The 22,576-nt window shown below is 45.2% G+C and overlaps 1 protein-coding gene across 1 annotated transcript; it reads left to right on the top strand.

Moving 5' to 3' along the window:
* Positions 1–1,295: 1,295 nt before the first annotated feature.
* Positions 1,296–20,634, top strand: KIF23 (kinesin family member 23). The gene is made up of 25 exons (XM_086620553.1): positions 1,296–1,333; positions 2,737–3,035; positions 3,563–3,687; positions 3,819–3,947; positions 5,276–5,381; positions 6,095–6,231; positions 6,907–7,016; positions 7,591–7,761; positions 8,690–8,731; positions 9,160–9,272; positions 9,421–9,542; positions 10,056–10,158; positions 10,478–10,557; positions 10,646–10,765; positions 11,220–11,379; positions 11,915–12,082; positions 12,305–12,462; positions 12,831–13,004; positions 13,713–13,892; positions 14,259–14,564; positions 16,454–16,684; positions 17,688–17,770; positions 18,061–18,142; positions 18,260–18,330; positions 19,902–20,634. The coding sequence occupies exons 1-25, from the start codon at positions 1,296–1,298 to the stop codon at positions 19,915–19,917; spliced, it is 3,324 nt and encodes a 1,107-aa protein (XP_086476679.1). The 3' UTR covers positions 19,918–20,634.
* The last annotated feature ends 1,942 nt before the right edge of the window (positions 20,635–22,576 follow it).

Raw genomic sequence — 22,576 nt, 5'->3', positions numbered from 1 at the left:
ATAGGATGGGGGTGTCTGGGGAGGTCAGTTGAGCAAGAAGTGGGAGTCTGTAGGGCGTAGAGACGTGAGCATTGAAAGGCAGCACTTAGAGCAGCTGAGCTGGCAATGCACGGCGGGTCAAAACCTCGAATTTTAAAGCGCTTCCAGAGTTAGACCTCTGCTCGCCCAGCGATAGCCCTGTGCCTTCCTCTCCTGCTGCATCTGGGTTTTCCAAGCAGAAGCAGAGCGCTCTGGAGAGGGCCCGGAGGTCTCAGCCTGCTCCGGGCGAGGGGCAGGCAGCCCCGGGGAGAGCTCGGAGCAATGGAGGTTGTCCCGTTGGATTTACCTAACGCTGCGCAGGAGGTCCAGGAACAAGCGATGCAAAGATTCCTGCTAGGGAATATTATCGAGCTTCTTGATAATCATACGGGTGTATAATTTGTTTTGTGTATAATTACCTCTGTCAAGGTATAATTGATGCACTTTTGAGTGATAATACAATGGCTCGTTAAATGTATTATGGGACAAGTAAGTATTTTGAAAAATAGCTTTCTTTTGAAAGCTGACCAAGATTTATATGAATATTTATAAGCACTGGAACGTAATTGTTTATTCAACAGTTTTATTTCATTAAAAGAGAAAACTAATATAACTATCGCACTGGTATACGCTAACCGATTTGTATGGTTTCATAAAAAACTGCCTGTGAAGATTCATCACTTCAGAGATAATTGATAATAATTGCAAAGCTTATTAACCCCGTGTGCTCGTGTGGCTGGAAAGGAATCTGGCTCTGCCTGCAAGACATGATTTAACAGTCTGTACAGTTTACGTGACTCATCATACATTTTTTCTTGGTCATTTAACTTTTGAATTTGGGTAGTCCTCTCATCTTCTTCAGGTGAAATTATTTGTAGGAAAACTACATTAAAAAATACCACATGGTGTTATACACTCCCATAATCCCTCCGGATCCTGCAGCACGGACCCTTTGCCTGGTGCACACTTCACACACCAAACAAGCGAATGTCCGATCTCGGAGCAGCGCAGGTCAGCCAGATTTCTCCTTCGGCTGCAGAGAGGCCGTCAAAAATCTATTCAATGCACTAAATTTTAGCCACATGAAGAAATAAAAACTCTGTCAAACTGTTACGAGTAAATAACACAGGATATTTATTTGCTGGAATATGTTTCGTCGTGTGTCTGTGCCCAGTCCGGAGCAAATCACAAACAAAACCATTAACATTAGGACCAAATCCCAGAGAACATCATCTGTCCGCTCTTCAGCCAAGGAGATGTTACTGCGATGAGGAACCATGTGGATACAGCAGATTTTTGGGTCTATCGAGTTCCTGTGGGTTTTCCTACAGGAAAGCTGGAGAGGGACTTTTTACAAGAGTGTGTAGTGACAGGACACAGGGCAATGGATTTAAACTGAAAGAGGGCAGATTTCTATGAGATCTAAGGAAGAAATTTTTCACTCTGAGGGTGGTGAGGCACTGGCACAGGTTGCCCAGAGAAGCTGTGGCTGCCCCATCCCTGGCAGTGTTCAAGGCCAGGTTGGATGAGGCTTTGAGCAACCTGGTGTAGTGGAGTGTGTCGCTGCCCATGGCAGGGGGGTTGGAACTGGATGGTCTTTGAGGTCCCTTCCAACCCAAACCATTCCATGGTTCCATGATTCTATGATTCTAAAATGTGAATATGGATATTCCTGGATAACGTTTAATCCAAAAGACGCACATCTTCTTCCAGAGGAATATAACGCCCAGCAAGGGTTTGGATGAGCTGGAAGGAGGGCAGGAATGTGACTGTGGCAGGAGTCAGGACTGTTGTCTGGAGCACCTCCCCGGCGAGGCCGGTGTCGGACTTGCCGGACCTGCAGCCTCGGGAAAGGCGTGAGGTGTGCAGATTGCCAGCTTGTTTGTCAAACCACCGCTCCTCCTGTGCCGATCCGGAATTGTGCTCTCAGCCATCCTGCATCCCTCGTTTTCCAGGTGGATATCAGCGTGCTGGGTTCAATTAATTAAGCTCTAAGCAGTCTGGGATCGGCGAGAAGCGAGACACTGCCGCAGCAACCAGAGCAGAGTTTTTTGCTGCAAGAGCAGCTCCGAGAGCTTTTCATCTGTTAGTTCCCAGGGCTTTGGGTATTCCGGCTGGTTTTTAGGGGGGCAGCTCCATCTTACCAGTTTGAGGGCGCAGGGCAAGGCTGGCTGCGGCTCGCCACGCGCTCCGTGCTGGTGGGGCTGCACGCAGGGGGGTCGGTTTAGTTGTGACCGTTCCGATCTTTGACATGTGTCGGAGAACATTAAGAAACGTGGCTGTTTCCATGTATTTTGTTTAAGAGAAGGTTGGCCCAGGACAGCGGTTTGTTCCGACTGCAGTCGCAGAAAGACAACTTGGTTGTTGGGAATTCTTTACACTTTACACCTTTTTTTTTTTCTTTCCCTTAAGGGGACAACTAATAATGTAGTTAATTTGCACTAAAACTGAGAATTTACTGCAGTCTGTGGTTTCAACGAGATTTTCAACCCACCGGAGGCCCTTAGAACCACTACCCGGGGTTAAACCCCGCGTTACTCCATCCTTCACCCCAGTTTCCCCAGTTACTCCATCCTTCACCCCAGTTTCCCCAGTTACGCCATCCTTTAGCCCAGTTTCCCCATTCGAACGAGAAGCTCGTTTCCTTGTTGGGAAATCAGGTCTCTTCATGGACTCGTTTGGCTGCGTTTTTATGCGTGTCTTAACTCCGCACTTCAGGCTCTGTTTCCCACCATGGAGCGCTTCCTACGGGCCAGGAATTAACTCATTGACCCCCGGGCCGGCGGCGGCTCAGCCGCAGGGAAGCCCCGGCACGGCGAACCCGCGGGATTGCACCGCTGTCCCCGAGCCTCAGCGGTTCCTTCGCCGGAACCGAGCAGATAAACGGGCCAACACCGGACAGGGCGGCCCGGGGCGGGGCCTCGCCCGAAGCCCGAGCCCTCCGCTGCCGCCGCATCCCTCCGGCCCCGCTCAAGCGCACGGTCTGGCGGAAAAGCGGTCCCGGGGGGGGAAGCGGGGTGCGGAGCGGCGCCCTCCGCCCCCCTGCACGGCGGCCTCGGCCGCTGCCCCGAGGCGGGGTCTGTCTGCGGCCGCCAGGCCCGGCCCCGGGCTCACTCCGGCGGCAGCTCACCCGGCCGGGCCCCGGGGATCGCCACGGGCCGCAGCGGGGCCCTCCCGCCGTGCCCCGCTCCCGCCGGCGCCGCAGGTCCGCCGGGCCCAGCAGGGGGCGCCCGCGCCCCGGGCCGCGCGCGTCGGCGTGGCCATGGCAACGGCCCGGCGGGGCGGGGCGGTGGCGTCGCCTGCGTACCGGCGCGCTGCGCGGTGACGCTCGCGGGGTCGCGCTCGCTGATTGGATAGATTTGAATCGCGGCGAGCGCGCGTGCCGCCGGTTGGAGGCAGCGCGGAGCCCGGACGGCGGCGCGGAGCGGAACCCGGGCGGCGGTTCTTGCCTCTATCGCGACATTCTACCGCGGCGCCTCGCGACATGAAGGCGGTGTAAGTCGCCTTCCCCCCCACCCCCCCGCTCCTGCCCGACGGGGCCCAGTTGGGCCCGGGGCCGTCCCCGGCGGGGCCGCCCCTCACGCCCCCACCCTCTCCAGCAGGGCCCGGGCGCCGCGCAGGCCGGCGCTGAAGAAGCCGTCCAACCCCGGCCTGAAGGATCCCGTGGGGGTGAGTGCGGGGCCGCCGGGGCGGGGAGGGGCCGCTGGCCCCCGGTGTGTGGGGGGGTGGGGGTCCCGGTGGGCTCCGGGCCCCGCAGCCGCCCCCGGGGCCGCGCTGAGGGACGCCGTGTCCCCCCGCAGGTGTACTGCAGGGTGCGGCCGCTGAGCCGGCCGGAGCAGGAGTGCTGCATCGAGGTGATCAACGAGACCACGGTGCAGATCCACCCGCCCGACGGATACCGGATCTTCCGCAACGGGGAGTACCGGGAGGTAACGGCCGGGGGGGCGGCAGGGACAGCCGCGTGCGCGCCCTCCGCCCCGGGGCTGGGCTGGAACTGGGGGGCGAGGGCCTTTTCCGCGCCGTCGGTGTTTTGCACTGGCTCTCGTGGCGTGGAAATCAGCAGTTTGTGCTTTTAGAAAAGCGAGTTTTCCAAACCGGAGCGAAAATGCACCCTTAGCCATCGAATATATTATCCATTTAAAAAAAGGCTGCTCCTGCAGGGAGGAGGACAGGGCTAAAGGGAGAAAAAGCAAAGCCAACAAATCTGTAGGCTGCTTGAAGGATTTTCCTTTTCATGTGGGACTAACTGAAAGCAAGCAGCTCTAAGATAAACCAGCCATAAATTAATTAACTGTTGATTTAATCCAAACTGAAGCTGAGAAAAAAGTTTCCCGATGTATAGAGTGTTCTGGGGATGGAGGTGAAGCTGTGGGTTCCGTGTCCAAAGCGGTGAAATGCCATGAAGCGTGGCAAAGAGCAGTCCGTGGTGTTACTCGATCCATAAAAATTCCTTCTAGAACAGGAGGGTTTGGGTCGTGCCTACGGAATGAGGAGTCAGACTGCTGTAACGCTGAGCACGGTTTGGTGGTGAAACAGTTAACTGCAGGTTCCCAACACGGGGCTGTCGCTAAAGAGACAAGTTTCTAAGGAGAAATGAAAAAACACAAAGAATGCTAGCTGGGATGTAGAATACTTTGTTTCTAATTTCAGTAAGGGAAATTCTTATAGGAAGTATGTAAAGTGATCTTCAAAGGCTTAAGTAAAATAGGCAAAGATTAATTAAAAGTTTGGTAAACAAACTTTTGCTCAGAAACCTTAAAATTCAAGTATTTACACAAGCAGATGTTTCGATTGAAAAGTGACCAGGTTAATTAAAAAAAGGATATTTAAAACCTACACCTGAACTGAGGTTAGATTGGAAAAACAAGCTTAAAACGAAACGAATAAATGCTGGAACAACTCGGCTTTGGTCTTTGTGGGGGTTCCTTTGGTACTGTCAAGCCGTTCCTTTGGAATTATGAGATTCTCTGGTTGCTGGCAGGTCAGGTTTTGTGATCGTTGTGGTTATTTCTGCACTTAAGCTCTGTGAAAATGAGGCGGTTGCTGCTCTTCATTGTGCACAGCTTATTCTCAGAGTAGTTACGTTGGAGCAACTGCCAATGTTCAAACGCTGGTTTGATCCTAGAGTAGAATTTTTATTGTTCTGGTGAGATGATGGAAAGTGATTCTGAGGTATGCAGCAGTGAAGTGTTTTGAAGCAATGGACTTCTGGACAGGGAAGCTTAAGGTTTAGGACGGCGTGCCTTCTTTTCTGCAGACACAGTATTCATTTAAAGAAGTGTTTGGCACCCTCGTTGCTCAGAGGAAGCTTTTTGACGTGGTGGCTAAACCTCTAGTGGAAGATCTCATCCGTGGGAAAAATGGTAAGTACCTTTTCTCTACCACTCTCCTGTGTGTCCACCGTGCAGTTTCTTACGTTGCAATGATTCCATATGTCTCAAGGTTTCTGAATTTGTCTGGGTGAAAACACGTGTAACATTTTTGCAATAAGAATATCTCCCCTACACAGCATCCTTGGAAGCTCTTCTTGCCTTTCATTGCTTCTAAACCGATTCACCTTTGTTACGGTGTGCGTGTTACTTGTGTCAAGGTCTGAGCTTTTTGTGAACCGTTAACTGGAGAGGCTTTTTTTCAGAAGAGGATGACTTATCCACCTAAAGAATGACTACAGATATAAATCAATTTGTAGGGCTTTGTCTCCTGGGCATGGCTTGATATCACGGCGTTAGTCCTTGAAGTATCTGACTTTTGTCAGACTGCTCAGTAACAGTCAAAACTCATCAGCCCTCTGCACCTGGGGCTTGGTGGCTTCCTTCCATTTGGACTTCCAAAAGCACCTTCCCCAGAGAGGGTGGTGGGTGCTGTCAGTTGTAGCTGGAGTGGCTGTTAATGAGGGACGCAGACACTAGTTTGGTGGGCTGGGATAGTTTCCTGTTAACTGTTCAAAAGGAGTCGTCGTTTTTTTCCAAAAAACATTTGACCCAAGAAAGACAGGGCGTGTGAGTGTAACTGAGCTTTTTATTTTTATTTTTTTGAGACAGCAAGCATGATTACTCGAGTTTCCTGTCCCTCCTAGGTCTCCTTTTCACGTACGGTGTGACAGGCAGCGGGAAAACACACACCATGACAGGATCTCCTGGTGATGGAGGGCTTCTCCCGCGCTGTTTGGACATGATCTTCAACAGCATAGGACCCTTCCAGGCCAAGCGATTTGTGAGTGGTTTTGCACCGAATCCTCTGCACTGTTGCTTGTAAGAGCCTAAAAACAGTTCAAAGGGTTTCCCTCCTGTCTAGTCCTGTGACTGGAGCACTTCAATAAGAAAACCAAGGAAAAAAAAAATCCCCACCCCATGAGATTTGAAGAGTGGGGCCAAGGAGGCAGGAGTAGAAGCCAGGACGGACATCTCATGAAGATGTATGCTCTGGCTATCCTTATAATTGTTGCTCATTCTTTAATTCATTTGCTTAAACAATGAAAAAGGAAAGGGAAGCTTCCTGAGTTATGGAATGAGATCCAGCCACAAGATTAAAAAAAAGCAAAAAAACAAGCCAGAGGAAATCATATCTAATTGAACATAGGAGGTGAAGTGAAGCTTTTCTTATGGTCAAATATCTCTGGATTTTCAGTACATAAATATATTTAAAATACTACTGGAAGTCTTTTCCTCGGTAGCATGCTAGCTTGGAAGCTTTTATGAAATATTGTTATCTTGGAAATATCTGTTTTCTGTCAGATCTGCCTCGCGTTAGCCAGCAGATCGAGTGTTAGTGAGCGGCGTGGCATTCGTTAGCTGCCAGGCAGCTTGATCAAATGACTTCTTCTGCTGGCCAAGACATTATGTTCTCTAGTGCTTGTCGTGATATTGTCTAAACATCCTCTCTGCTCAGGTTTTTAAGCTTGATGACAAGAATGGTGTGGATGTTCAGTGCGAAGTAGACGCTCTGTTAGAGAGGCAGAAAAGAGATGCCATGCCCGTTCCAAAAACCCCATCTGGCAAGTGAGTAACTATTGCAACGTGCAGAATGAATTTGGTTGTCGTAAATGTTGTTCTGAAGTGGTGGGTTTGACTTACCTTGGTCTCTTTATCCTTCCCTTGAAGAAAGGAAAGAAAAACATCAATGGAAAGTGAGTATATTTAATGTGGTTTGAGCAATTGCATAATGAAGTATTTAGGTTAGAAGACTCAAAATCAGGCAACAGGAGTCCATTTTTCATACCTGTTAACCCATGAATAAAATGACTTTGCTGAGTAGGAATGCTGTGAAGTTTAACCCGGGAATATTTTGCAAAATATTGAGATTGCTGAATGGAGGATAGAAATGCTGACTACCCAGGATTTTTGCAAAGCATTTCTTACTGCAGTTGAGTACAGCAGTGTCAGATGAAAGTTTATCTCAAACTTTTCAAGAGTGCTTTTTTTAACATAACGTGACGGTGTGCGTTGTCATTAATTGCTAGTGTGAGCACTTCCATACTCGGATCATGCTTCTCTTTTACTGTGTAGTCACTGTCTGACATGCTCGCTGGCTGTGGGTGCTCCATTACAATCACTCACTTTGTGTTTTCAACAGGAGACAAATAGATCTGGAATTTGCTGATATGATCAACGTGCAAGATCACTGCAAAGTGGAAGAAGTCGATGAAGATAATGTCTACAGCGTCTTCGTCTCCTATATCGAGATCTACAACAACTACATATACGACCTCTTGGAGGAAGCTCCCTTTGAGCCTGTAAAACCAAAGTTAGTTTTATGAATGCTTTTACTCCTGCTTCAGTTATGTTTTTGCAGGAACTATGATATGTCTTTGTGGCTGTAGTCTCGGTGAGTCTGGCTCACTTCATGGAAATCACTTCAAAAAAGGGGATGGCCAAGGAGCCCAGACCATAGTATTTAGGCATGCCGAGTACCAATGGTCATTCTGTTGCTGCTAAGACTTAGTGCTCCCTTCCTCATTACAATGGGAGATTAATAAGCAAATATTTAATTTGTTAGGCAGTGTGTTGTGTCCCACTGAGATTCTAAGTCTACTCAAGCTGTTCTGCAAGTTCTATTCCTAGTAGGTGGCTGCAACTTGAAGAGTAAGCCATTCTGTAGGTGACCTTTTTTCCTGGAAATGGTGTATTGGGCGGAACCTGCTGTTTTGTTGCTTTACAGTTAGTGCAAGTTTGCATGTTGTTTCACCTGATGCCAATCATTCCCGCAGAAGCAGAAGTGAATGCTCATACATTAAATTCTGGGTATTTTTTGGAAAGGCATGTACTTGGCTGATTTCTAAAGTTGGTAAATCTTGAGACCTTCAGAAAAACAGTCTGCAAATTAAACTTTGAATAGATTTTTTTTAAATTCTAAACCCTATGCATATCCATCAGTACATGTGTTAATTAGAGCTGGCTGATTTACAAAGACTAAGTAGAGCAAAACAAGCCATTGCTCTGAAACATCAAGAGCTGTCTCCAGGGTTCTGATCTGAAAAGGGTTTGAATGTCTGTGGATACCTTTTAAAGAAGAATAAAATTATTTTATTTAGTGTTGTGCTGATGTCCAAATATCAGCCTGTGAAGAATCTTGGCTTATTTCTATTTATGGAAGCTACATTGTATTATATATGAAAAAGTCTTGGACGCAAGCTGAATGACTTAATATTTTTTTAATGCTGTTTTTTTGGTAGGTGGAACAGTTGCAACACTCCTGTGCGAAATGGTGACTTTATGTACGTGCCTAAGCGTATTATTCCCAATATTCAACGCTGAAATTTTCTTTCAGTAGAAGCAGAAAATGAGCTAAGGCTGACTCCCTGTCTCTTCTTGCTTTACTAGCGGATATAGAATGCTGTTGAAGCCATCTTGCTTCTGTATGCATGTAAAAAACAATAACTGCCATCCAAACCCATGATTTCCAGTAAAAATTGCAACTAAACGTAGCTTCTAAATTCAAGCAGTAGCTGAAGTGTAACTAATCTTGGCTGAACGTGTGTCTGTGTACTCCCTCTTCCATCTACTGTATGGATAATTGACATGTTCAGTCTGAATTTTGTACTTAAACAAAAGAAAATTTGCATGACACAATGTATTGTTGTGCAAAAAAACTCCACTCTTAGTGGTGTGGGTTTGTTTGTTTTATTTCCTCCCTGTCCTTAAGACCTCCACAATCCAAAATACTTCGTGAGGACCAGAATCACAACATGTATGTCACGGGATGCACAGAAGTCGAGGTGAAATCCACAGAAGAAGCTTTCGAAGTGTTTTGGAGAGGTAAATCTTAGAATATAACTTTTTAAATTCAGCATAGAAGTGTAGTCTTTTGCAACTGTCGTAGTGAGAACAGAGTTGGCTTTGCCAGGTGGCACGTCTGTTAAATAAAACAGGTTTTTGGAGGGGTTTGTTTTGTTCTTCTGAACAGGTCAAAAGAAGAGGCGTATTGCAAACACCCAGCTGAATCGAGAGTCGAGTCGCTCTCACAGTGTTTTTATAATAAAGCTGGCTCAGGCACCCCTGGATGCGGACGGAGACAACGTGCTCCAGGTGAGTTCTGGGGCAGGTTGTGCAAGGAGAGCTGTGCATGCGTGTGCGTGTAGGTTAGGAAAGGTGGTGAGCTGTGCAGCATGGCCTGCCCAAACTGTTCCTGTGAGTGTTTGCAACTTCATTCTGAAGGAAATCAAAATTGTTAAATTTTGAGTCTTTGACAGAATTAGTCTCCTTTCTATAGAGAAAGTAGGGCATTAAAATGGAGCATGAAGTTGTGTATTCCTTTGTTGTTTACCTCTGCTTCTTTTGAGCAAAAATGGTTAAGAATCTTGAACTTGGAGGATGTGAATGAGCCCCGTTGTTATATCTGTCTTGTGGCCCAAGGAAGAAGGGATCTGCTGAACTTATCCACAAAAAAAGCTGGCGGTGCACAGCTGCTTGTGTTTAGGGCTACAAAAACACCCTCAGGTGTGACACACATTCTTTATAAGTGTGCATGCTGGTTCAGGTTTGGAATTAAAGGAATACAGAGCCAATCATTAGCCTGACATAACTTGTTTTCTGTAATAGGAGAAAGAGCAAATCACTTTAAGCCAACTGTCTTTGGTCGATCTGGCTGGAAGTGAAAGAACTAATAGAACAAAAGCCGAAGGGAACCGGCTGCGAGAAGCAGGTACGTGTGACCTTTAGAGAGCCTGGTAATTCCGTGTGCTAATACCTGCTCCTTGTAGTCTGCTCTCCTAGTAGAGAAATCACAGGAAGAATTAATGTGTGAGTTGTCTGATTTCATCACCTTAAATCCTTCAGTTCGGAAACCAGAAGTTTTGAGTAGCATGTGTTCTGATACTTTGGTTAATTAGAGCACTTATCTGTAATAAATATAACTTAAATCCAGGCAATTTATTCTTAAGTAAACAGCTAAATAATTTAGGAACGTGATTCAAATGGCTGCTTACAGAGTTTTGTCTTGTGTATTGTTTGTTTTTTTTAAGGTAATATTAATCAGTCACTAATGACATTAAGAACATGTATTGAAGTTCTACGGGAAAACCAGATGTACGGAACAAATAAGGTACGTGACCCGTTAGCTGATATCTGTGATTTGATGAAGATCTGATGTAATGAAAGTTTGCTGGATCTCTCCTGTACTTCTTTTTAAGATGGTCCCATACAGAGATTCCAAACTGACTCATCTCTTCAAGAACTATTTTGATGGCGAAGGAAAAGTGCGTATGATTGTGTGCGTTAATCCTAAAGCTGAGGACTACGAGGAAAGCTTGGTAACCTCCTGCTCTCCTACTCTTTTTTTTTCTTGTTTATCCCTGAATTACTGTACTTGTTCAGTAGATGACAGGAATGATATTTTTTGTTCCTTGGACGTTAGTAATCAAATATAATGCTTGTAAGGCAAACATACCCTCCAAATCTTATTTTTCCTCTTAAAAATGACAACCGTTGCTTGCTGGTGAAGTAGGAAAAGTTTCTTTTATTTACTGAAGTCCAAATTCCTCTGCTGTATTCCTTGTGGTTCCTTGGGGGCTGAGGCTGGGGAGGTGTTACTGGGAAGGTTTCTGGAATGCCCAGTTTCAGGATCACAAGCGATCTGGCTGGGAACCACTTGCGATTATAGCTTGGCAATGTCTCTCTGGTGCTTTTGGTGACCTAAGGTATCACCGTCAAACTTACACTGAGCTGCTTCTGGCTCGTTTTGTTGTTGCTTTTGCTCTTTTGTAGCAAGTCATGCGCTTTGCAGAGATGACGCAGGAGGTGGAAGTTGCCAGACCTGTGGACAGACCGCTCTGCGGCTTGACGCCGGGCCGGCGCCTGAGGAATCAGGCCTTCCGAGAGGAGCTCTCCCGGAAACTGGAGATGCGGGGTGGCCCAGTAAACGGAGGTAAATGCTAGAATGCTAGGTGCTTACAGCACAGGTTTCTTTCTGTTGGGAGTTGAGGGCTGTTTTAAAACAAATTGAGCCTTGAAAGTGTGAAAGGAACTTCGCTTTACTGTCGCCTTCTCTGCCACAGGTACTGCTCTTTTCATACTGCAGTGCTACTTGTAGTATAAACCCACTTACTGTGTCAGTCTCCAAGTGGTTCTTTGTTATTGGTGACGAGTTGAGTTCGTGGTCCCATTACTGCAGCTCTTGAAAGGAAATTGTGCTGAGGAGGAGACTTTGATGTTTTTGTATGCTTAGAGCCTACTTTAGAAATGGAGAATTGCCTGGAGGTATTATAAAACAATGAATCAAAAATGTCACGTTTAATCTTTTTCTCAACACTGTCATCTCTTCTGAAAACTTCTAGTTCTCATTAATTATTCTGTCTGCTTCGTGATTCCGTGGAATGAATGATCTGTGGCTGCGCATTGTCAGACGGCGTTTTTCTGTTCTTTAGCTTGCTGACAGACTTCCTTGGCTTTAAATCTTACAGAAACAGAAGAGCAATCTGTTTCAGAAATGTTTTTGCAGAACTTTCCTCCATTGCCTTCATGTGAGCTATTGGATGTTAACGATGATCAAACGCTTCCAAAGCTTATTGAAGTCCTGGAAAAACGCCATAAACTACGACAAATGCTGTCGGAGGAGTTTGCCAAGAACGGTAAGAATTTGAACATCAGTATGGAGCTAGATATTTTTGGTGCCCTTATTACTACTCAAGGAATCTCTTCTGTACCAGCATAAAATAAGAATCTTGTCTAGATTGATCGTTTAAAAAAACAAACAACCTTTTTTTGAGATAGCTCAAATTGGAGAAATACAGAACTGCTTTTGATATTGTGAAAATATGATGAGAAGGTAAAACTTATTGATTCTCTTGCAGTGCTTGCATTTAAAACAATGCTGCAAGAATTTGATTCCAGCGTTGTATCCAAGGAAAACTATATTCAAGGAAAACTGTCTGAAAAGGAGAAAACAATAGCAGGACAGAAGACGGAGCTAGAGCGCCTGGAGAAGAAAATTAAAACTTTGGAATACAAGGTCAGTATTTTTTTTATCATCTAAAACAAGCCCAAAATGCATTTTCTGCGTGCCATTTGGGAAGCTCCTGGGCATCAGAAGCTGCTTGCAAGATGGATACTAGAAACAAGGTTAAAGTTTTATGGGGAACTTTAATGAACACTTTTAGCTTTTTGGCTTTCTTATGAGGTGATGTGTTAAGATGGGTAACTTGTCAGAAAGTTGTAAAATCTCTGAAACTTTTTGGAATGTGGACTATTTATCCGGGTATATTCGTACAACAGCTAATATATTCCAGTATATGTTAACAACCAAATTTAACTAGAAATTCTGGGCTTAGGTAGTTGTGCTTCTAAGCAGCATAACCAAGACCTTCTCTCTCCCTCCAGATTGAGATTTTGGAGAAAACTGCGACAATCTATGAAGAAGACAAGCGTAATCTTCAGCAAGAACTAGAAAGCAAGAGCCAGAAATTGCAACGTCAGGCTTCTGACAAGCGTAGGTTGGAGGCACGGCTGCAAGGGATGGTGGCAGAAACAACCATGAAGTGGGAGAAGGAGTGTGTAAGTACACTGCCATATCTGTTAGAAACGTGTAATGCAGCAAGGTGGGGGGAGCCACAAAAACATTGGTTTTGTGAGAGTTTTTTACGTGGTGGTAGCATTAAGAACGGAGATAGATGTGTTTGGCTTTAATTAAGGACTTGAACAGACGTTTTGAAGTTAACTTTTATAAATATGGTATGGTGAGACAAACTCCTCAAGGACTTTTGGTGCAGCTAGAGCAGTTCTCTTCAGCACCGTGTCACTTCGTTTCAATATTTAGACTTTTTTCTTTTGGGTTGTGGCACTCTGATTCTTTTGTTCTGTCGGTTGTCCGTGGAAGCCTGGTGTCAGAATTTCCCCTTTATCCTCATGTGAACTCTTGCTCTGACGTGTGCTTGGCAAGCAAGAGGGAAAGGAAATCTGAGGCATTAATTCTTGCTACTGCAGGACTATTTACTGCTTCAGGATCATTGATGGGACTATAGTCAGACATACTCCTGTTTGTCATAACTTAGGAAGCAAAATGATCATGACATTAAACATGGTATTGTTTTATAATCTGGTAAGTCTTTCTTTAGTTTGATATGTCATTATTTCCAATAGCTTGTGTCTCAGTGGAGAAGAATTTAATTCCATGTGGGATATGCAATTCCCTTCAAACTTTCAGCACAACTGCTTGTCCTTTCGTGTAAAGTGCTTCGTGCTTTTCCTCGCTTGCCTTTGCAGGAGCGTCGTGTAGCGGCAAAGCAGTTGGAGATGCAGAACAAACTTTGGGTCAAAGATGAAAAACTGAAGCAACTGAAGGCCATAGTCACTGAACCCAAAAATGAAAAGCCAGAGCGGCCTTCGTGGGAGAGAGACCGAGAGAAGCCTGTTCAGAGATCGGTGTCTCCTTCACCAGTGCCTGTAAGTTGCCTTTAAAACGCTTGTTGATATAGGGAAAAACATATTTGTAGGAACAAAGTGAAGTACAGGCCACTTCTTAGCCACTGAAGAGAAGATAGCTCCCAGGCGCAGAATTTGGATGACTTAAACTTAGAGTTCTTCATCTCCTGTTGTATTTATCAGTGCTCTTTATTCGTTCCTACCTTCTAATGCTACTAGTATTGGGAGAATACCTGATTCTTCATGCTGTCACTCCAACACAATACCTCTCAAAACCATAAGCTTGGTATATAACTGGCACTCTGTGTATAGTCAGTGTTTGTTGTTTTGTTGCCTTGTATGTTGACAGTTCTGTATATTCACCAACTTCTTTCCCATTCTCTCTAGCCTTCTAGTAACTTTATCACTCAAGCCCCTGTCAGCCAGCAGCTCGTGAGCAGCTCACAGATGCACAGACGTTCTAATTCTTGTAGCAGTATTTCTGTGGCATCCTGTGTTATGGAATGGGAGCAGAAAACCCCTTCGCACAAGCATACCAGTGGCACTTCTTATGCAAGGAGTAGACAACAAGAACCAGAACAAAGTAGAGACTGTCACGCCTCAGACAGAAGGCGAGGGATTTACTGGACTGGAGTCACTGAGGTTCCCAGGCGTAGAGATGAGCTAGAAGTAGAAGAGGATCAATGCCGCAGGGTTAGTGCCGCTCCTGTCAAAACCTAAATGTAGTAGTTTGCTTAGTCTGGCTCAAAAGCTTGTCACGTGCTCTCTTGCACTGAGCACACCTAACGCAGATGAGAGTTTTCCCCTAAATGTGTTTCTGATAGAACAGTGGTGTTTCCAAGTTGAGTCTCACTGCTCGTTCTATTTGACTTCTTAACTTGACGTCTAGAAGCTCCTTAAAAGCAGTGTGTGTGTTTCTTGCTAGTGCATAGATAGTTCTTGTAAGAAACTCCTGACTAGCTGGACCTTTTCTCTAGCTGTGGATGTCCTCCCTTGTGTGTTAACTTGTTTCTGTCTCCTCAAATCTATCTTGCAGCCTGCAATTTACCGTAGGCTTGTTTGGGCAGCTTAAAAGGTGGTCCTATGAGCCATATCTGCTGGCAATAGTGCTTGGACAAACATCTGCCTTGTGTGACTCTTAACTTTATCTCTCTTTGAATAGTCTTCCCTAATTTTCACATCTACATTAAACTGGGGGCTTTGCTTACAGATGGGAGACTTTTTTTTTTTTCTGTTTAACTGATGTGTGCAAATGTTTGTATTGGTGGGGTCTCTGTCATGCTATAGCACTGTTGCAGTGGCTCAGGTAAATAGAAGAGAATTCTACGACCCCAGCCTCTTGAGAGAGCTGCTTGAGAGGGGGAAAGATTATGATGGTATGATTAATTTTCAAAATTTATTACTTGTCTGCCCTTTGAAGTAAGGGACATGCTTTTAAGCAAATGCTATTCCAGTTAGCTAATGCATGAACCAGTGGCAGCAGAGAGAGGGATGTGGTCTCTGCCCCAGTAAAACGTGACCAGTAGTAGTTTGCCTTCTCCGTGGAACACAAACTCTAAGGCACTTTGGCAGAATTCTTTCAAAAAAAACCCACCAACAGAAATAAATACTCGTCCTGCAAAAGGAGGGGGAGGAAAGTACAGACTTTTACTGAAAGACACATTTCCCTATATACATTTAATTTTTAAGAGCTGCTTTAGACTTGTGAAAGGTCTGTAAAGGGTACAGCCATCTCATGTCTATTGGTTGAAGAAATCCTAGTGGATGCTCACCTTCTGAAAAGACAGCGGATAGGATTTGCATTCATAGGTCTGGCTTATGTAACCTCACTATGATTCAGAGGTGTTTGAAATTGGTGTGGAAATGGAACAGAGAGAGTCAGCAAATACTCTTTCACAAGCCCATTCAAAGTTCTTGAAGGGGACCAGGTTTTTCAACAAGTTTCCATTTTTTTTTTCTGATTTTCCTGAGCAACTGACAACTATGTTCATAAAATAAAAATATGTGAACTTCAATCATTTCTCATGGATTTCCAACAGCTGAGTTCAGGAGCAATAGCACAGGGGACACTTCCTCTTTCTCTGCTCTGTTTACTCAGAAGTATTAGACCTTGCATCCTTCAGAGATGTTGGAAATCCATACTCAATCTGCTTGCTTTGCTACCTCCAAAGTACATTTTGATCCATGAATGCATCTGTGGAAACACGAATTTCTCTTTTCTGGTTGGTTAATATGTTCATCGCAATCTGTTTTGATTTGGGAACTTGGGAGGAGCATTACCAAACTGAAAGATGTCCTCCTTGAGGAAACTTTACTAGATGTGGAATGCAACAGATTGGATAAGGCTTAGCTAAAATCTATGAAAAATAGGAATTGGCACAGGAATAATCCATTAATAATTTTGTGCAAGGCTCTTGGTAACGGTGCCTTTCAGGATGCCCTCTGAAAGCACTTTAGGAACAAAGCTTTCATCTTCAGCCAAGCCCATCTTAACCAGACCTGCCACGTTCATTCTGCTAACGACACCCTCCGAGAGATTTGCTGTGTGCTGATTTCTTCTGCTTCTCTCCCACTCCGGTCAGAACGCGCCTCCGGTTCGCCTCAGACACCGCCGGTCGCGCTCGGCTGGGGAGAGGTGGGTGGATCACAAGCCACCTTCTCATCTGCCCACCGAGACCGTCATGCAGCCGCACGTCCCTCACGCCATCACGGTGGCGGCGGCAAGCGAGAAGGCCCTGGCCAAGTGTGACAAGTACATGCTGACGCACCAGGAGCTGGCCTCCGACGGGGAGATCGAAACCAAACTCATTAAGGTAAAGCGAACGCCGGCGTCGGAAACTCGGGATGACCCTGTGGATCTCCGTCTGCTAAGAGATTGGCTTTGGAAGTTTTGTGCTGTTGGATTCCAGGGAGCTTTCAGAGCCTGAAAATACTTTTCTTTAACTTTGTTGTTATTTCATATAAACCCTTCTGAGTTTGTTTATTTCAGTTGCCGTTTTTCTGGAAAGTAATTAATTTTATTTTTTCCCTCTAGTAAAATGCAATAATCCATTTATAGCAAAAGTTTCTGAGGTTTGTGGCTGCAGCTAATCTTGTGGAGTTGGTCTTTTTGGAGCGATGTTATTTGATTTCCACTAGCGGTATGAGTAACCTTGCTGCAGTGATGGATGCTCAGATGCTCCAGGACATAATTTCTAGTAGTCAACTGACAAACAAATTGGTGAGACAGCCGAGGCTTTGAACGCTTGCAATGTTTGTGTCCCAAAATACTGACTGTACTTACCTGAGGCAAGCTGAGAACTCTTTGTAATTTGTAGCAAGAAGCTTTTGGTTTGTTTTTCCTGTAGTCACGAGCCTTCCAATATTGCTTTTTTCCTTCTTGAGTTTTAAAGAGGCCCTCACTCCTGTAAGGTAACCTTATAGGTTCCAGCAATGCTTCCAAAAGCCAAGTCTTGTGTAGCTGACAACGTACCTGTTCATCCCGTGGAATGGAACTATTGAAACTAAGCCTATGAGGTGATTTCTGTAGTATTGCTTAGTGGTCATTATCATACCGAAACCTTTGTCATCGTAGTGACTGCTCTGTGGGTATCTTGCGTGATCATCAGGGGAGATGATTTTCACTCTTCATTGTCCTGCGTATCGTAAGAGATGATGTGCAGTGAGGGAGAGTGTGTTTGAGCACCTGTGCTTGCTGGCTGCTAACCTGCAAGGAAGTGGCAGTTGTAAGCACTGAAGCTTTCACCTGAAAACTGGCGCTGTAGCCATCACGCTGACCTGGTGACTGTACCTTCTTTAACTGCTTTTCGTTCCCAGGGCGATGTTTTCAAAACCAGGGGTGGTGGCCAGGCCGTGCAGTTCACAGAGATAGAGACTCTGAAGCAAGAATCTCCAACTGGGTGAGTTGGTGTCTTAATTTTAGGTTCTGCCACTGCTGGAGACACGTGACTCCAACAGTGCACGTTTAACTGCTTCTGGTCCGAACAATTGAACAAAAAGTTGTTGTGTATAAGTTGAAATAATATAAAAGTGACTCAGAGAGGCTTATAGATAGTGTAGCTGCTTTTAAAGCTGGTCTGCTGTGGGAGCGAAGTATTTAATTAGCAAGTATAAAACGTATTCTCTCGTGTGTGAGAATCTGCCAAAATTCTTCATGCTTGTAACTTTTTTCCACATGCTCCTCTTTCAGTCGAAAGCGAAGATCATCACCTTCCTATCCTGACCCCCCCGAGGATGCTGCAGAATCTGAATGGACTGATGTGGAAACCAGAGTAAGCTAGAAAGGAAGGAGGGGGACATCTCGTGCTTGCTTTGGATGAGAATGTGGGGTAATGCTGATAGCTGGGGGGATGCTTAGCGGCAGGGGCTGATTTTCTGTGTCTCCTCAGTGTTCCGTGGCAGTGGAGATGAAGGCAGGATCAGCTCTTGGACCTGGCTACCAGCATCATGCTCAGCCCAAGTAAGTGCCTCTCTCCTTTGTAGCTGGAATATTGCATTTTCTTTGCTGATAACATCTAAAGTGAGATAACTTTGGGTTTTTCCCTGCTTGACCTTACTGCCCTTCTCACTTTAGGTTTGGGGTCCGTACCTCTTCAGCACTAAAGATAAGCAGGCTTAATTCAGTGGTGGAAGCTGGTGACAGGATAGATCTGTAGGAGACTCTAAGCAGAATTATTAACTTATCTTCTGGGTAAAACTCTGGCATTCAGTGCAGTGAGGAGAGCATCAAGTTTGATCTTGTGCTATCTTCTATTTTGACTGCAAAAAGGTGGGGACGGTAGGATGCCTGGCACGTCTGGGGTGGCATAGGGTTAGGGATGGCAGTGACAAACTACTAAGTTGTGTTCCCTCTTCTGTCCCCCTGGCGTTTATCAGATGCTGATGTAGTAAAGAATTCTCATTTTTGACTCTTTGGATAAATTTAAATTAGACAAGGTTACCATTTCGGGATGGTGTAGGGAGGAGGGAACCGAGACAACTGTAGGATATACCTAATGGTGTACTGGAACATAGCTGATATTCCAGGGGCTACCTGCTGTGTAGTTGTCAAGGTGCCTGCTGAGGAAACACAGGCTCTGGTCATGCTAGAAGAAACCTTCCCCTTTTCCAGATGCAGAGATAAGAGCCTGAATCCTTCAGGGCTGTCTTATCATTCTCTAATGTTGCGGGATCAATGGCGGTTACACGTGTAAATGCAAACTACCAAATGAGAAGTCCCAATTCCCAGCAAAAAGTCCAAATGATCCTGCAGTTGGTGAATCCCAGTGTCCATTATGTGAACCCAGCATCTAGCAAAACAGTTTCCTGACAAAAGAAATGCTTCAAATGAGACCATCACAGATAGTTTTATTAAACTAGGTGTGACAGAACAGGGCTTGCTATCCAGATGTGGCCTCGTGCTGGCAGTGCTGTGGGAGTCACTGGTTCAGCTCGGGGGAAGAAAGATTTGCAAGACATGTTTAGGGGCAGGAGAGAGGGCTGGAGAGCTAAAGAGGGTTCTGTGAAGCCAAAAGCAACTAAACTGATTGTATTTGGTATCCAAAGAGTTGGTGGAAGGATATTTTGGGGAGTATCTGAAACCAGTACTCCCCCTTTCAGATGAGGTGACAAATATGTGCCTTTCATCGTGTTTGCATACACTTTATTACATCTCTGATTAGAAACTGGGACATAGTGGGATGGCTACTGCTACTTGGAGCCTTGCTAAAGCCTTATAATATTATAGTAAATCCTTTAGTTTGCTTGTACGTTCAGCTGGAGCTTGTATTTATTTAAACTTGCTCAATAATTTAAATAAAACTTTGGTTTAAGCTCATGGTTGTTTAAAAAAGCAAGCCAAATCCAGCTGTTTCTTGGTAAATAAGCTTAGGTTTTTGGGATTAATTGTAGCATTCCTTAGCGTAGGACATGCGTGAGCCTTGTGCACGAAGCATGGCGGAAGAGGTAAGGAGGCTGTTGACTGCTGTTAAGGAAAACTGCTACTGTGCAAAATCTGAAAGTTGTTTGTGGCTTTTTTCTTTTCTTTTTTAGGCGAAGAAAGCCATGAACTTAACATACCCCTGTGGTGGAATCCTCTTGATTTTTATCAGGCTGATGTAGTGTCTGCTGCCAGTGATAAACTTGATAAATTCTTTTGTTATCACTCCAGGCTTATATTTTTATAGTGGCCTGTGAGAGGCAATGGTTAAATGGGAGATACTTTTTTTTTTTTGATCCCAAAGAAGTGTATGTGTGGGTGTGTATATCTTCAATAGGTGTAGAGATGTTCTGCTGTTATGTCCTCTGGACTTCTGAAGAACACCTTTTGCCTCGTATATATGAAGCCCTTGCTATTAAGCTGTATCTTTATATAGACTAATGACACAAGGCTTTTGCCTTGCATATTTTTTTCAGCTTTTTCTTGTTATAGTGCAAAAATACTTCTTGTCTGGTCACTATCCCTTCCTTGTCAGGTCCTCTGTTTTGAAGAGGTATAAACGCTGCTATTTATTTAGATGCAGTAATGCACTTTAAGAGTGTTTCTATGCCATTTCATGTTTTATTATAACTAGCAACAGCTTGGTAATATGGATTTCTTCTTGGAAGAATTACCTTTGATTATTTAATATGCAAATCAGCTTGTGAAAACTATTTCAATATTCAATCTTTCATAGTAACGAAGCAAGAATACTGATGAGTAACAGTGACTTGACATCAGACCTACTTTATTTTGTAGTGCAAGTAAATAATTAAATGTTTTACATCTGTAGATACGGGGTGAAAGGGTGATTTGCTCACAGATATGGTGAGAACTTTATATATCTGGCTCTGTAAACATGTTAAAATAAATACTTTTATTCCGTGGCTATTACAAACCATGTTCTTGTTACCTGGGGGTGTGCTAAGCTACAGAAACTACGGTGAGCATTGCAGCATTTTGACTGTATCTTGTGCAAGGAGCTGTGAATGATTTTGCACCTTTGGGGACAATTTTGAAGTTTAAACCAAGGAATCTGCCTGGGTCCCAAGATATGTTTTGGACAACCTTATCTTCATGTCTGCAAGTTGCTTTCGAGGGCGGTGGATCCGTTTTGAGTGAGTCTGTGTCGTTAAAAGTTGTTGGAGCTTTGAACTTTTTCCAGCATAAGAACAAGCTTTTGTTACTAAGTAGTTTAAAAAACTTGGGGATTTTCTTTTTGATTTTTTTTAAGGAAAAAAAAAAGTGACTGATATGAGTGCCTGTTCATAGCTGGTATAAACAAATTTCTTTTTCAGATGGTCCGTGAAAAGACTTATATTCTAAAGGAACACCATCTTTTTTGCAGGTCTCCTGGGGCCATAGTTGGAGCAGAAAGCTGTGCAGCAGCAGTAATAGCTGGCACTAACACTGTCCTCTGGGGTGGTCCGAATGTTTGCCTGGCTAAGAGCAGGCTTGATCATCATCACTCCAAAAGGACGAGGCAGAGCAGTGCTACTCTGTCTTGAACAGGTGGTGCTGCTTCATGGTGTCAGGGGCTTTTCTGCCTTGGTCTGGGAAACAAGTCCTGGTTCAAAAAGCTGCAAGCAGAGGTAGCTCTGTGTGGCAGGCACACGTCTGCTCAGTGTGTGTTCAGGATGCTGGTTGAAGTACAGTTTTGCTTTGATTTACTGCCTGACTAATCAGTTAAATGCAATATCTTGGAATCTGGGGTCTCCGATATCAGAAGGACACGGAGCTGTTGGAGCGGGTCCAGAGGAGGCCACAGAGATGATGCGAGGGCTGGAGCACCTCTGTATGGAGACAGGCTGAGAGAGTTGGGGCTGTTCAGCCTGGAGAAGGCTCCAGGGAAACCTTCCAGTACCTGAAGGGGCTACAAGAAAGCTGGAGAGGGGCTTTGGATGAGAGTGTGGAGTGACAGGACACGGGGCAATGGCTTTAAACTGAAAGAGGGGAGATTTCGATGAGATCTATGGAAGAAATTTTTCCCTCTGAGGGTGGTGAGGCACTGGAGCAGGTTGCCCAGAGAAGCTGTGGCTGCCCCATCCCTGGCAGTGTTCCAGGCCAGGTTGGATGGGGCTTTGAGCAAACTGGTTTAGTGGAAGGTGTGAACTTGAGCTCGAGAGGGGAATCCCACACTGCCTGGTCATGGAGCAGTGGGAAGTGGTTCTGCTGCAGCTGCACAATGAGCTGGTGCCACTAGATGGTGTGAGATACCCACGGTCAGGGGCTGCTGCGGGATCCCTCATCCCCGGCTCTGCAGGGAGGTGGGCTTTGCCCTGGGCACGGGGCAGGGAATTCTCCTTTCCACCTTGCAGAACCTCGGGATGCCACTGACCTGTGTGGTCTTCCAGCCTTATCTGCTGCTACCCTGGGGAGGATGGGGATGGGAAGGGTGGCCAACAGAAATAACGGTGAAAGAAACTTAAATAAGGCCCATGCTCCTATTTTTGGTGTTTAACCCTTTCACACGCACTGCAATAATTAATCTACTATTAATGATGAGCAAGCTGTCAAACCCATCATCTCTTTGATTGGAATTCAGTCATCCTGTCAGCGTGGGTCATGTTGAGAAGTGTTACTGGGGAGGGAGACATGAGAAACTGATATTCACAACTTTGTGCAGGAAAATATTTAGCTACGGAATCTGGTTTTGTTTGGGTCTCTCCAAAAGCGGTGTGGACGAGGGGTTCTGAATTGGTGCTCAAAACACTGGGGTTTCCATCGCTGGTGGCAAAGGGCATGCGGC

This window comes from Tauraco erythrolophus, chromosome 14 (assembly GCF_009769465.1).
Source record: "Tauraco erythrolophus isolate bTauEry1 chromosome 14, bTauEry1.pri, whole genome shotgun sequence".
NCBI classification, from domain to species: domain Eukaryota; kingdom Metazoa; phylum Chordata; class Aves; order Musophagiformes; family Musophagidae; genus Tauraco; species Tauraco erythrolophus.
The sequence above is the reverse complement of the archived record's forward strand: the minus strand, read 5'-3'. Positions and strand labels throughout refer to the sequence as shown.